The 16,949-nt window shown below is 32.1% G+C and overlaps 1 protein-coding gene across 1 annotated transcript in view; it reads right to left on the bottom strand.

Annotated features, from left to right (window-relative positions):
- Nucleotides 1-12,307: 12,307 nt before the first annotated feature.
- LOC115886221 (calcium-binding mitochondrial carrier protein SCaMC-2) overlaps nucleotides 12,308-16,949 on the bottom strand; it is a 52,813-nt gene continuing 48,171 nt past the window's right edge. The window contains exon 7 of the mRNA XM_030905307.1: nucleotides 12,308-13,452. Within this exon, the coding sequence (XP_030761167.1) occupies nucleotides 13,262-13,452 (191 nt within the window). The 3' untranslated portion in view covers nucleotides 12,308-13,261. The remainder of the gene's footprint in view (nucleotides 13,453-16,949) is intronic.

Below are 16,949 nucleotides of genomic sequence, written 5' to 3'. Positions count from 1 at the left end.
GTAGTGCGCAGGTGTGACATTGTGGTGGACTTATTAGTAAGTGCGCAGGTGCAATCGATAGTGTACAGAGGGACAAGGACAAAGACATTGATAGGACAAATTAGGTTAGTGGTTAGTAGTTAAGAGCAAAGGACAAAGACCTTACATAGTAGGACAGTGTGGATTAGTAAGATATAAGGACAAAGACCTTTAGTTGATAGTAGTATAATAGACAGTTGGACTTGGTGATATATAAGCACAGGCGTGCGCATTGGCGAATATCAGAACAATCTGATATTCGCCTTTTTTATGGACAAATTCCACGTACTCGTACAATATTGTGGTCACCTCAGTGTTATAGTTAGTCACGTGAGCGATTGGCGAATGTCGGAGTAGTCCGGTGTTCGCCTTTTTTATTGCTACAAATTAGTTACTTGTACAACGTGGAGATGGCGGAAAGGGAGGACACCCAGGAAGGGGTCAAGAGGAGAAGAGAGGAGAAGACTCTGGAAATGGAAAGACTAGAGAAGGAGATAAGAGAGATGGGCGGAAATTTCCCGAGGAGAAGTAGTCTACCCAGGTCACCGGTAAGAATGTTCAGAGGTGTGGAAGAGGAATTTTACACTCCTGAAAAAGAGAAGTCGCCGGAGCAGGTGGAAAAGAAGAGGAGAGTGGTGGAGATTGGCAAGGCCAAGATTGGGGTTATCCTGGCAAAGGCTATGAGCGAGGCTGAGCAGGTGCTCAGTAAGTCCTTAGAGGAAAGTACAGGGGGTGAAGGTGTCGAAGCCGCGGAGGAAGAGGACACGATTACTGGAGGACTGGAAGCGGATGGAGTAACTATGAAGGAGGGGACAACTACAACTAGGGAAGATGACGCAGAGGAAGAGGAGGAAGCGGAGGAAGAGGGTGCTGGGGCTGTAGAGCGTTGTAGTAATAATTTTAATGTTAATGTTGAATTTAGTAAAGTAAAAAATTGTATACAGAGTATCAGGGCGGCCACGACTAGATTATTCCGGGTCTAAGATCCAATTTAATAGAGCGTAGCAGACGGAGGTGGCTGACATATTGAATGATCTGTTAGACATTTTCACTGCATTTGTTATTGCACTGGGGGATAGTACCGGGAAAATAAGGGAGACAGGAAATATAGGGAAAGAGAGTAGTAAAAGGGAGAATGATAGGTTGGGCAAAATGTTTAGGGATTGGGAAATTAAAACTGAGAATAGGTTTAAAAAGTTGGAAGAGCGCTTAGTAGAGGGATTTATGGGGGCAGTTGGAGCAGTGCGTGAGAAGCCGGTGGAAAGGGAGGGTGTGAAGCAGTCTGCGATACCAGTGGTGGGGGAGAAACAGGCATTGATGCAGGGTAAAACATACGCTCAGATAGCGTCTGTGCGGAGGGAGGAAAGGTTAGAAGTGCCAGTTTGGAGGACCCCGGAGGTTCAAAGGAAGAGGGAGGTTGTGGTGAGAGGGCAAGAGACTGATACAAATGTCATGGCGGCAATCAAGGCGAGACTTTCTTCGGACATTATTGGGAAGGATGGTTTAAAGGGGATTAAAAGGTATGCTGGGGGTACACTTGTTGTTGAGTGTAGGGATGAGGAGCAGTGGACAAAAGTGGGAGAAAGGTTAAAAGAGGATAAACGGGTGTCAGTTGTGGAAAGGGGAGTAAGGAGACCGGAGCTAGTAATTTTGGGAATAGAGAGGGGATATAGCGATAATGAATTTTTAGAGGGGCTTGTAAGAGAGAACGAGGACATTGGCGATATTGTTGGGGATAGGGAGATCAAGGACGTGTTTAAAGTGGTAGCTCGTAGAAGGGGAAGGAGCGAGTATAAGGAACATGTGGTATTAGAAGTGGCCCCGGACGCTTTTAAGTTCATCATGAAAAAGGGCTGGTGGTGCACAGATTGGAGGAGAGTTTCAACGTGACCATGTGCAGAAAGTGCTGTAGATATGGCCATGTGGTTAAGTATTGTAAGGAGCAGGTGGCATGTTACCGATGCGGATTGGATGGTCACGAAGGGCTCAATTGTAGCGAGGAGAATCTTGGATGTATTAATTGTAAGAGGATGGGAATAGCGGACGACATGAGGAGACATGAGGCCACGGACAGGAGTTGTCCGGTGTACACAAGAATGACGAGGGAGTATGCGGGAAGGGTGGACTATGGGGTATGAGGATAATGCAGATAAATTTGGGGAGAGGAAAGGAAGCAACGAGGGTTATGAGAAGAAGGGTGGAAGAAATAAGGGCTAAGGTGGTTTTGGTGCAGGAACCGTGGAGGCAGGTAGAAGTATGGGAAGGGTGGAGAAGATACAAGGGGGATACACAGGGTAAAACTGAAATATGGGTTATAGATGGGATGGAGGGTATTATGATTAAGGGATTAAGCAATAAAAATATTACCACGGTTAAGATAGAGGATTTCATGATAAGTAGTATATATGACGAGCCAGGGGGAAATGAGGTTAGAGTTTTAATGCAGTTAGGGGAAAAAATTAATAGGGTTAGTGATAAATGGTTGTTGGGGGGATTTTAATGCAAAAAATAAGCTGTGGGGAGGGAATAAGTGTGATCAGAAAGGAGAATGGTTAGTAGAATGGGCAATTGAGAACGGTTTGGAGTGTGATAATAAGGAAAATTGCTTAGCAACTTTTAGTAGCTCTATGGGGGAGAGTCATATCGATAGTACGTGGAGCAGGGGAATAAGGGTTGAGGATTGGAGAGTTAATGTTGAAGAGGAAAGCTTGAGTGATCATAGATACATTGAATTTAGGATTAAAGAAATGCAGAAAATTATAAAGAGAAGAGTTGTGGACATGTCGGTGGTTAACTGGGAGAAGGTTAGAGAAAAATTGAAGAAAATAAGAATAGGTATAGAACAAATAGAGAGAGAAGAACAGATAGAAGAAATAGCTAAGAAATTTCAAATAGAATGTATGAAAATTGGTGAGGAGTTTATAAAAAAGAGAGCGCTGGAGGTGGTAGACGGGCAAGAGTGGTGGGATGGAGAACTGGCTAGGAAAAGAGGACAGGTTAATATCACGCATTGTAATAGTATTACTTTCTATAGACATTATTATTACGCTATACTAACAGATGAATAACGAGATAGATTCTAGAATCTACAGGTTGCAACACATCTGATTTAACACCGTATAAATTTAACAATTTAAATAAAGTAATGCTACTTTTCCTATATTTTCTATAACGTTACACGCATTGTATTTTCTTTATAGTCTTTTCATAGAACGTATTTAATATTATTTACATATATAGTTTTACTCAACAAGTAACCACTATAATAATTATATTATGTTATGATTTTTATGAGTACCTTGTTTATATAGTGTATTGTTATGATTAACAAATTATGGTTTATGTATTATGTCAGATTGTATTATTTATAATGCATGGGTTTTATGACAGGCGATAGAATGTTACGGGAGATAAGATTGGGAGTGAGGCGTCCGCAGCAGTTAGTCGGTACCGTGCGCTCGCACGATACTCATGTTTGTGTCGTAATCCTAAGTACTAAAATGTAATAAAAAAGTTATGAGGGAAATCCAGTGTTTTATTTGAAAATACAAGATCTATTGTTTACATATCAGAAGTGGGAAAGAACTACTAGAAGTACCACAAGAGTTTAAAAAGTGCCAATATGCCATGTTGTGTGTGAATCCATAAGTTAAGTTGCTGGAAAAGGACATAAAGCCATAAAGCAACAAGTCCAGCAGTGTTAGTGAATAAAAAGGATACATACAGGAACATTTGGAAATTGGCTTATCCACTCCTACTTCAAAAATGGGAAAAGACAAGGCTGTTACGATGTGCAAGGTGCAAACTGCAAGTCATTTTTGCTAAAATAAGTCTTTTGATTGACCATGTTGACATAAACACTAAAGCAGTGAGAAAATATAGCTTCAGAGGATACATTCGAATAAGATAAGTACACAGATATCAATTAATTGTTAATTTATGTTTCATAGTTACGAATATAAAATTTTTAGTAGCTTGTTTATGATTTTAAAGACGTTATTGAAATTAATATTCCAATAAATTGAATTTGTAAAAGAATCAAATAAAATAAAAGGTTCAGATCAATTAATGATAGTGATATCAATATAGGACAGCCTGTATAACAAAAAAATGTTTTAACTAAAATTAAAAACAAGCATTTTTGCATAATCTCTTTGCAAATTTGATACAAGCAAAATCAAATTTTTAATGTCTAAATTATTTAAATTGATTTTGTAAAGGCTAATCATTTCTAGTGAATAAAATTAAACAATATGAAGGTTTAAAATGTCACCAAGGTTTAAATTTACACTGTGAACAAATAATCGCAAAAATAAGTCTCTACAAACATTATAGACCGATATAGTCTAAAAATAATTATTGTTTTAATAAAGTTTATGATTCAAAAATTATTTCTGTTTCTTATAAAGATATAACGTTCTTTTTAAAATAATTAAGGACTAATTATTATTTTCAGGACGGTCTTGGAAAATAGTCTGTTAATAGAAATAAAAGGAGTTACACAATATGTTTCAAAAAAAAAATATGGTGATAATTGATAACAGAAAATGTTCGTACACAGGTCGATAAACACACAGAGTTTTTTACATAACACAATAATATTTGTTTGGATTTGTAAAAAGAAATTAGTATGCACAAAAAAAATTGTTTTGTATGTTTAACAATTTATACAGAGGAGTTTAAAAGAAACCATTTAATTAATTTCGTGTTGTGTTGTTTATATTTTATATGTTGTTATGTTTTTAGTCAAGCCCTCGAGATTTTACCAGAAGGTAGAGTGTCAGAGGAATACAAAAGTTTAAATAATTACTTTTGTTCAGCAAAAAAAATAAATAAATAAATAAAAAGAAATAGGAAGTTTAAAATACTAAAAGCCGTTACTTCAGGCAATAGTAATTAAAAAATTAATAAGGTTTATCAATATAAGAAATCAGAGAGCGTTGCAACAAAGAAAAATTAATAAATTAACATTGAACGCAATATTCTCACAACATTCTACTTTCAGCAAAAACAAATGTTTATTCTGAATGTTCTCTTCGGAAACATTATGTGATTTCACTATTTGAATTATTTATATTCTGTTCCATGATTTATTCGCTAATGTATTTTATTGAAATTTGTTTTAGTGATATGGAAGACATTTAAAGTGTTTTATGAATTGTAGAATGATAAATGAATTGGAAAATATTATCAAGCGATCATAGTGTTTCTTTCGGTAGCATGGCCGAGTAGAGTCATTTACAGATGATAAGTTTGCTGAGCGATTTGGAATATGAAGTTTAGAAGAATATGAAGTATCTGTTTCTTTTATATAGAAACAAATTGAGCAACTACCTACTACTAGTTGTTGGAACTACTAGTTGTCCTATTATATAGTTGGAACTTGATTTCAACCATTATGTATCCTTTCAAGTCATCACACCATTATTCACTCTGTACTATTTATTTAACAAAATTTTTAATGCATTTAAAAAAAATCGAATTTAATTAAATTAAAATATAATTTCCAATCTGTAGTATTCATCAACACTAAAGTATCAGAAAAAAAACAAAATAATAATTTATGTTTATTACTTATGAATAGATATCAATTTCATTGCCTCCAGCTTTCATGGAATGTTGCAAATTTGACTGCTGTATATAGTGTATCAAAACTCAATAATTTCTTATTAAAAACAATTGAGTAAATATCATTTCCTATTTAACCACAACAGAGTTCAAGCAAAAACACTCAAATTGCACCCTGTATGTTTACAGGATAAAATTTTCTTTTTAATTAAAAATACCAAGAATTAAATATGACTAAGTACTTGCTAAACAAAGAGGATCAGAATATCATCAATATTTCTAATATTTCTATATTTTGTTTTAAAGACAACTGCGATAGTTTAATAAAATGTTCGAAGCATATTGATAAAAACTAAAGTTCTTTGGTAAAAAAAAATAACTTATAAAAAAAAACCTGTTACAAACAAATTACTGCATACAACTCACACTATATTTCGTACAAGGAATTATGAAAAACCATACCAGTCTTTCATGCAGTTGACTATTATTAGTAAATTGATATTTAATATTTAAGACTGTATAAAAAAAAACATCTCCAGTTTTAACAAAAGTTTCAGTTTTAATTAATTTTAAATTTTACAGGAAGTTATAAAAAAAATTAGAACTAAATGTTCTTATACTTTTAGTAACACATATCAGTAAAAGCACAGGGTAACAATGCTGCAACCCATATTAATTAATTAATGTTTGGCTTCGATAATGATCATTGAGGGTCGTTGGTTGTAGGGGATTATGGGCCCGATCCTCTTCAACTGGGTTCTGATTGGTGGTCTAATTGAATCTAAACTTTTCAGTAAAAATAGTAAATAAAAAAATAATAGTTAAAAATAAAAACGAAATATCTTTAGTATTAAAAAAATATATATATATATATATATATATATATATATATATATATATATATATATATATATATATATATATATATTATTATTATTAGGTCAAAATATGAATCGATTGAAAATATACTTGGTTGGTTACTGTATGAAAAGCAAGGTGAATTTAATTCTCATATTTGGAGAAATGTGATTTAAAACTGCAAACAAAAGTAAAAGAAAAATAAATCAGTTTATGAAAGCTTTTGGCAGACAAATATTTCTAAATAATAAAAAAATAATTACAGTTCCATAATAAATAAAATTTTCAGTCAAAAACTAAATGAAATCTATGCAATAATCAAAGATCAAATGAGTAATAAATAATTAATTCTGACAATTAGGGTACTACAAAATACAGTATCTGCCATAAGGTGACATCTAATATTTAAAAAAAAAGAAATCTAACGTCTAATATAAAATATTCTTCGACTTTATGGGTTTACTTAAGGCGAACAATTATTAAGTAGATATAAAGTTTTGTATGTTTCAACATTCAATTCTTTAGAACCCTAAAAAGGGACAACGATTTGCAGTGATCCGAGTAAGGTCAGGATGAACGAACGTTCTTTTAAGTTACAATTTACTCTGAATACAACAATTTAAAAGTGGATTAGGTTTTCCCCACTTTACTTAATTTCATTATTACTTACTTGTTAAAATAAAACAAAAATCAAAATTTAAGTAGATCAGAATAATTAAATAGTTAGATAGTGTTAACATAAGCAAACACCTTAGCAGCCAATATAAGGCGTGTATTGTCATTTGCTATATTTTGAAATTTGGTTATGAATTATTTTATTAAGTATTAGATTCTGGTTTTTGTTAAGATGACCGTATGATATTTAATTTTTGAATATAAAATACAAGGAAGTTATTACTGATTTAAACCTAAAACAAAACAAAAACAAAAAAATAAACAAATAAAAATAAAAACATAGGGCGCACCACAATCAATGTGTACTGGCGGCAAACCTATGCAAATAAAAACTTGAAAATAAGTAGAGCTCTAATGCGAGCATAAACCTAAAAATAAGTAGAGCTCTAATGCGAGCATAAAACCTAAAAATAAGTAGAGCTCTAATGCGAGCATAAAACCTAAAAATAAGTAGAGCTCTAATGCGAGCATAAAACCTAAAAATAAGTAGAGCTCTAATGCGAGCATAAAACCTAAAAATAAGTAGAGCTCTAATGCGAGCATAAAACCTAAAAATAAGTAGAGCTCTAATGCGAGCATAAAACCTAAAAATAAGTAGAGCTCTAATGCGAGCATAAACCTAAAAATAAGTAGAGCTCTAATGCGAGCATAAAACTTAAAAATAAGTAGAGCTCTAATGCGAGCATAAAAATTTAAAAATAAGTAGAGCTCTAATGCGAGCATAAAAAACTTAAAATAAGTAAAGCTCTAATGCGAGCATAAAAACTTAAAAATAAATAAAGCTCTAATGCGAGCATAAAAACTTAAAAATAAATAAAGCTCTAATGCGAGCATAAAAACTTAAAAATAAGTAAAGCTCTAATGCGAGCATAAAAACTTAAAAATAAGTAAAGCTCTAATGCGAGCATAAAAACTTAAAAATAAATAAAGCTCTAATGCGAGCATAAAAACTTAAAAACAAATAAAGCTCTAATGCGAGCATAAAAACTTAAAAATAAATAAAAGCTCCTAAAGCGAGGCATAAAAACTTAAAAATAAGTAAAGCTCTAATGCGAGAGCATAAAAACTTAAAAATAAGTAAAGCTCTAATGTGAGCATAAAAACTTAAAAATAAGTAAAAGCTCTAAAAGCAGCATAAAAAACTTAAAATAAATAAATCTCTAAGCGAGCATAAAAACTTAAAATAAATAAAGCTCTAAAGCGAGCATAAAAACTTAAAAATAAATAAAGCTCTAATGTGAGCATAAAAACTTAAAAATAAATAAAGCTCTAATGCGAGCATAAAAACTTAAAAATAAATAAAGCTCTAATGTGAGCATAAAAACTTAAAATAAATAAAGCTCTAATGCGAGCATAAAAACTTAAAAATAAGTAAAGCTCTAATGCGAGGCATAAAAACTTAAAAAAAAAGTAAAGCTCTAATGCGAGCATAAAAACTTAAAAATAAGTAAAGCTCTAATGCGAGCATAAAAACTTAAAAATAAGTAAAGCTCTAATGCGAGCATAAAAACTTAAAATAAGTAAAGCTCTAATGCGAGCATCGAAACTTAAAAATAAATAATTTTTTTTTTTTTTTTTTATTTATCTTTTCAGAAGCAATAAAGGAGGGAAGTCGAGGACGACCGGAAAGTAGGATGGCCGAGTGTTATGATTTTTATGAGTACCTTGTTTATATAGTGTATTGTTATGATTAACAAATTATGGTTTATGTATTATGTCAGATTGTATTATTCATAATGCATGGTTTTTATGACAGAGGCGATAGAATGTTACGGGAGATAAGATTGGGAGTGAGGCGTCCGCAGCAGTCAGTCGGTACCGTGCGCTCGCACGATACATATGTTTGTGTCGTAATCCTAAATACTAAAATGTAATAAAGAAGTTATGAGGGAAATCCAGTGTTTTATTTGAAAATACAAGATCTATTGTTTACAGTATATAGACATTTTTTAGAATTTTGTAAATCGGCGATACCTAACCTTACATCATATTATGGCGATTTCGACTGGCTGCACTAAGCCGCACTCAATGCGAACTCGAACAGAATTACAATTTCGACTGGTAAAGGGGCGTCCACATCGGATGAGCGAGCAGGAGCGAGCAAGAATTCGGGTATGTTCTATGGGAACGCTATGGAAACTGGTGTGGACGGCTCTGCGAGCGAGCGAATGATTGCTTGCTCGCGCTCGACGCTGTTCCACGCAGGGTTGGCAAATATCATGATATTTATATAAATATCAAATATCGGATATATATCCGATGTATATCAAGTTTTGATATTTATTTTTGTTTTTATTTTTCATGTAAAACTGCTAGTATCAAGTAAAATCAAGGGCTCAAGCAAATATTTTATTTCAACTTAATTATTGTTGCTTTGCACATAATAGGAACAACATTAAAACAAAAATATATAAAAAATATACAGAAATTCTAAAAAGATAAACATAACTTCTAAAAAATAAACAGGAATTCTAAAAAATAAACAGAAATTCTAAAAAATATACAGAAATTCTAAAAAATAAACGAAAATTCTATAAAATAATTAGGAATTCTAAGAAATAAACGGAAATTCAAAAAAATAAACAGATATTCTAAAACTAACAACAAACAAATTTATATTTGATTTATTAATTTTATTAGTGGTAAATCATCGTCAGATTCTTCAGAGTCAGAATCAATTGATACTGTTTCTGGCAAAGTTTTTGGTACATTTGAATTGTCCCAGATCCAATCAATAATAGAGAACAAGGGCATACGGCAGAGTCGGCCTACAAACACGTAAACGTTTACGTACGCATGCGCATTTCTTATATTTGTTATTTTTTATACACGTAAAAGATTCTTTACGTCTACGTATACGTGCCAGCAGCGGCCGACTCGACCGTATGCCGTTGTTCTCTATTATCTTTTTTGTTTTTTTCTTTCTGATTGTTGAGTTTTATTTTTTTATAAATATCATGATATATATCAAGGTATAAATATCATGATATATATCATGCCAACCCTGGTTCCACGCGTATCGGTACATCAAAGAAAATTCGCGCTATTGCACGTTCGGTTTGGACGGGATTTTGTTTACCACGTTTGCGATCGAATATCAAAAATGGAATGGCCGAATGAAGTTGTTTTAGATGGGGGAGTACAAAAATCGCCAAGACCCGTATCTAAGGTTATAGCTAGCCTTTCTCTAGGTGAAATTGCTTTTCGGTAATTGGTATGACTTTTCATTATTTTTATGTCAATTAAATCTAATAAGGTATTAAAATCTGTAAGTGACATCCGACAAAAGTTCTTAAATTTTCCAGAATCTTCTGCTTCAACATCGTTTAGTAAATTGTTACCAACATGAGAAACTCGATTTTTAAAAAGAGTTATGTTCCACCATCTCCTCTGCAATCGTTTTCTCTTTTGACGTTTCAACAATTTATAAAATACAATGAAAGACGCACAAGCAACAATTTTTTCCGACATTATGAACATGAAGTGCCACACACCGATCAACGCCGAACATACAAATAATCGCTAGGTCTGGACTGAAGCTGATAATGTGCTCGAAAGCAGCAGAAATCACGAGCGAATTTGAATAAATGTTTACTCGCGCTCGTTACTGCTCGCTCATCTGGTCTGGACGCCCCTTATTAAGAGTAAAGCAAGAGCAATGTAAAATTGTGTTCGACTCACGTCGCACTGACTCGGTGCGGATTATTTTTTCGTTCGGCTGCATCAGAGCAGCTTCGTAAACTAGCACTCTGTGCAATAATTTTGGAACCGTCATACGTGGTCGGTTCTGTCCAGTTCGCTCCAGCACTGTGCAAGTGCAACTCTTTAACAGTTGCTCGCCCTGAGAGCATTCGAATAGAACTGGTGCAGCCCAATCGAAATCATCATTAGTGTTAATGTTATTCTTGTAACTGTTATTTTTAGAAAGCAGCGATATTTGAAAATAAAAGTTGTAAAATAAAAGATTAGGTTAGGTTAGGTTGTAGCTTTAAGTTAGTTTTAAGCTGTAATCTTATTAAATACCCTATGATCGAGAAAAAATGGAAACTAGTTGGCTTCGAAATGACGATCGATGACATTCATTAAGTAATACCAAAGATACTACAAAAACGAAAACTTTATTCTTTGGTAATACGCATAACAGCAACCTTCATCCGTTTTTCTTGGATCGTATGGTATCTTTGTCGAGTTAAGGTTGATTCTCACTATACCTTCCGTATCAGCTACCTTCCGTTTACATAAAATATTATATCATATAAATGAATAGGACAATGCAGACTATCCGTTTCGTTTCCCTTCCGTTCCATATCCTTTCCTTCCATACATTTTATTGGCGGACGGGACGGACTGAAGCCTATTGGAAACAGCGTTGTCAAGTTATTACATTTGTACCAGCTCAGTTAACATTGTGCTGACATTTATTCTTTGACCTCTTAATTAAATCTATTACAAGGCTATTACCTTTTTTAAAAGATGCAAATTTTTAAAATAAAACTTTCGTAATGATATAAATTGTACAATAAAAAGTATGGAACTGATACGGAACGGAAGCTTACGTATAGCGTCAATACAATAAAAAAATACGAAACGGATATGGAATGGAAACGGAAGGTATATATGAGAATCCACCTGAAATCTGGCAAGGAAGTAGAAATTATTTATAAAATAAAGGCGGGTTCTCACGACTCGTGTACTTGGCAAGTACTTTTTATTGGCTTACAGGGTCTGGCGGGAGTACGGCGGCGTAGTTCCTATAATAAATAACTTAGAAATTCTGTATAGATGCCCCCTGCACCTTGTATACCCTGTATACCAATTACAAATGTTTGTCAAGTACACGAGTCGTGAGAATGCGCCTTAGATGCTTTGAAATATGTACACATAAAGATAAATTAAAAAACAAGCATTCGGCTTTTAAGAAACTGAATTGATTCATAAACATTAAATTTTTAAAGGACAATAGAACTTGTAGTTTTTAATCTTTTAAATAAGATGATCTTGACTTACTTGACGTTATATTGTCATTTAACAACGCCAAAAAATTGCACAAGACAATAACTGGTGAAATTAATTTAACGAGTAAATTGCCGGGTCTAAAAACGCTGTTAGTTTGTATACCCGTTTCTATCTATTTTACTGAACAAAACGAATTAAAAGTTAGGAGAATAGGTACAATTAAAACTACAAATTGAAACTCATTTATTTAATCTGTAAATACACTAATTTAACATAATAAATATTTTAAAAATATTAAGTACAATCACATTTAATCTTGGAATACATTCTTGTAACAATTATCATATTATTAGTCATTGAAGTTGCTTGTTTACTTACACAACTAAAATCTATCCGACGAGAGGATACCTGACAGTGACAGCTGTTGTGTCGAACTCTCCCTGACTCGTTGGACAGTCTTTATTTTCATTTATCACCGAACCAAGGGTAGCAAAAATTAAACTAGCACCAATTAAAAATTGTTTTAAATATAATAAAATCTTTACTGAGAATTATTTTATAAATTTAATATATAAATATTTATCTGAGAACATAGAAAATAAAGAATTTCTTCAAATTTATATAGTAACGCTTCAACGTTTGGACTCTAAATCTGAATTTTAAATTTTATTAAAATTTACTATGCTGGGATATAAAAATTAATATGAATTAGTTCAACTCGATCACTTCATAATTTTGACCTAGTTGTCAAAATATTATGCCAAATGTTGACAACAGACTTCAATACCCCTTTAATGAATTCTAAATGACCAATTTAAGATATGTTTACAATACTACATAAATTTATTTGATTTACTAAAATACATTTTTACTTAAACTTAAAGAAGTTAAATGTATATAAGTGTTGGTAGTAAAACGCAAGCAACTCCATTAACACTTAAAAGGAGTGATATATTAAAGAGATGTTCGAGAAAATGCAGTTTGTAAAGCTTCTTAAATATTCTATTTGGTGTCAGAAGTATATTATATTAAAATAACTAATTAACCTTAGTTTCATCAGAGAATCTTGAGAGTATTTAAAAGTTAAAAATTGTTCACCTCTATTTGCAATCTTTTAAAGATTAAGAGATAGATTCTTTAAATAAATATAATAAATAATGTAATTTGTTCCTAACATGCACCTGCATCACGTCATATTTACCCCTAACATTCGACTTGAATATTCATAGACCACATACGATATACTTACTGCTGGCATAACCTTAATAAAATTCGGAGTTATACCCCTATAAAGACCAAAAATACCTTCTTTCTCCAGGATAGTCTTAAAAACACCCGTCATTGTAGCGGTTCCAGGGTCAATAGTTGGATGTAATACTGCAAAAAAAAAACATAATAAAATATTTGTTATTGTTATAGTAATTGTGTAGTAAATTACAAGTAAATTTTATACATAGTCTATCAAGCAAGGGACTAATTTTTCTAGACAAATGACGATTTTCAATGAAACTAACTATAATATAACTATTGTCACTTTTATATGTATAACAATAACAACTAGTGTCACTTTTATATATTCTTTAGCTGAACAGACTATACATAAAATGCATTTCACATAATATGTGAGCACCCAACTCCTAACTCCTTATACAGGGTGGCGCACCTCATTCGCCTCGGTTGATTATACGAAAACGGAAAGATGCAGAAACAAAATATTTTATGGGTATATGTGGGGAGATAATGTGCACAATTTAAAATTATTTTGAAATATACAGGGTGTTTCAGAACTAAGATCCATACCAAAGTTATATTTTTTCTTATGGAACACACACCCGGTATTTTATTTCATTTTTGGATTCTTGGGCCCAAAAAAAGGCATTTATTATGAGGGTTAAACATGTTTAAAATCTTTAGTTTTTGAGATATTTAAAGATATTTAAATTTGCATGCTACAATAGAATAGACTATTAACACCCTGTACATTACTTTTCAGAATTAATTCTTATGCTGAGTATAAAGGTAGAGAAATAAACTTTACTGAAAAATGGTATTGGTTCCTTAAATTTATAAAATAGAAAACAAATTTCTTGCAGTATAGGTATATAATAAAATTATATAAGGATTCTTGCCACTTAACTGCTTATATAGACATTTAATTCTACGCTGTGTTTGTCATAATGTGGATCAACGTGCTCTCACTACCCGTTTCGGAGCCCTACTCCATCATCAGGTGAGCTTGGGCAGATCCACAAAATGACAACTACAGCGCAGAGATAGCTAATTCCGACTTGTCGGAAAGTGTCGGTTAGATATTAAGTCCCGAACGGGAGTTAGCGGCCTGCGTGCAATGGTAGTACTTTCGTACCACCGGGGCGCAACTATCGGTAGTAAAAGGATGGTAAAAGGCTTTTTTCAGGCAAGCCAAATTATAAAATAGAAAACAAATTTCTTGCAGTATAGGTATATAATAAAATTATATAAGGATTCTTGCACTTAACTGCTTGTACCATAACTGCTGTAACTTATACCAAGTGAAGAAAATGAATTTGCCGTAATTGGCTCTTTTATAGAAAATCCATATATCTACAAGTTATCGTAAAATAATTCAAAGAACTTGTTCTAACTACTTATTCGTTTTTCTTATTTCTATCCTTATTCTTTTCTATTAGATTAATAAATACATATTTAATGAATATAATTTATTAAACTATTGTAGGTAAATTAAATAAAAGTATAAATTGGTATAAATTTAAATAAGTCCATAAACTAATTTCAATTTTGAAAATAGCTACTAACTGTCACTAGAAACTTGCCATGACAACACTAGCCATCTTGATTACAATTTTATTGAAAAATGGCTTTTTATTCAAAATCTGTGCCAGATAGGTATAGGAAACCCTAATATAGTTTGAATGAGCATTTAAATCTGCTTTGACTTATTTAAAAAAAATACATAGTGTTGCATTTGAAATAACGAAGTTTTTATGTAAAATAAATATTTAAAATGGACCAGCAATTTTTGATACCCCTGTATACATTTAAGGGAGGAATAGCATTTTTCTGTAAAGTTTATTTCTCTACCTTTAAACTCAGTCCAAGAATTAATTCTGAAAAGTAATGTACAGGGTGTTCATAAACTATTCTACTGTGGCATGCAAATTTAAATATCTTTAAATATCTCAAAAACCAAAGATTTTAAACATATTTAACCTTTATAATAAATACCTTTTTTTGGGCCCAAGAATCCAAAAATGAAATAAAATACTGGGTGTGTGTGTGTTCCATAAGAAAAAATACAACTTTGGTATTGATCTTAGTTCTGAAACACCCTGTACATTTCAAAATAATTTTAAATTGTCCACATTACTTCCCCACATATACCCATAAAATATTTTGTTCCTACATCTTTCCGTTTTCGTATAATCAACCGAGGCGAATGAGGTGCGCCACCCTGTATAATATTACAACCAGTAACTGTTAGAAATAGCGCATTTTAGATTATTTTAGATAATTTCATTTAAGGTTTTGTATAGTGTCGATAATAATCTTGGATCATATAACCTACGTATAACCTAACCTTCAACAATTGTATAGGCCTCCTCGGTCTATCCGTTTTATATTTTTATGTAGTATGGTTAACAACAAGGTTTACAAGAAAAGTTATGAATCAAGAGAGGCACTCGAAGAGGCGGAACAACAGAAGTTTAAATGTCGACCGCCGTTCTGTCAGAAAAGCTTGTAATTCAGTTTTAAAAAGATGCATTTTATGGACTCAAAACAATAACATTTAAAGATTTTTTAGGAACATTTCCTAAAATGACTTAAAGTGTATACAGGGTCCGGCAATATTGCGTCGGGCATCTGTAGCTCCTAGAATAAAAAACTTGAGAATTTTGTTTAAGTGCAAACCTAAAGTATGTACCAGGATGTATTTCAGGAAAATATTTTAACTTCTATAGGGTGGCTCAAAAAAGTGTGAGTGGACCTGGATGATTTTTTTTAAATGGGACACCCTGTATATTATTGCATTTTTGGTTGGATTCTTTCAGATCACTTTACAGAACCCTAAGATATGAATAAATAAATTTCGATAGTTTCAGAGATATTAAAAAATAAATCAAAAATATATATTTTTCAGTCCTTCTTAAAAAAAATATTAAAAATACAAGAACTATTCTGAAATCAAGACTATTTTAGGTATTTACTTTAGATGGTCTGTACTTACTTTGTTATAAATATGAAAATCACAAATCATACAGGATGTTCAAAATTCTACGCCAAACTTTCTAAAATATAAAATAATTTTTCTTGGTTTTTTAAATGGAGCACCCTGTATATTATTTTTTCAATAGATGGAGAATTAAAAAATGAACATTTTTTGTATTTAGAGTATTTCAAAAATTTTAACGGTTTCGCAGATATTTGCGGTTTTATATTTCATATGGCATTTTCCACAGTAAATTTTTATCAAAGCCACCCAATGATTTTTCTCTCGTATTTTACCATTGACAGCGCCATATGAAATTATACTGCGTGTATCTGCGAAACCGTTAAAAATTTTGAAATACTCTAAATACAAAAAATGTTAATTTTTTAACTTTCGATCTAATAAAAAAATAATATACAGGGTGTTCCATTGAAAAAAACAAAGAAAAAATATTTTATATTTTAGAAAGTTTGGCGTAGAATATTGAACATCCTGTATGATTTACGATTACCATATTTATAGCAAAGTAAGAACAGACCATCTAAAGTAAATGCCTAATGTACTTTTCATTTCAGAACAGTTCCTGTATTTTTAATATTTTTAAGAAGGGCTGAAAAATATATATTTTTGATTTATTTTTTAATATCTCTGAAACTATAGAAATATA

Source organism: Sitophilus oryzae, unplaced genomic scaffold (assembly GCF_002938485.1).
Source record: "Sitophilus oryzae breed Bouriz unplaced genomic scaffold, Soryzae_2.0 scaffold_476_pilon_pilon, whole genome shotgun sequence".
Lineage (NCBI taxonomy): Eukaryota > Metazoa > Arthropoda > Insecta > Coleoptera > Curculionidae > Sitophilus > Sitophilus oryzae.
Note: the sequence above shows the minus strand (reverse complement) of the source record. Positions and strands in the feature narration are given on the sequence as shown.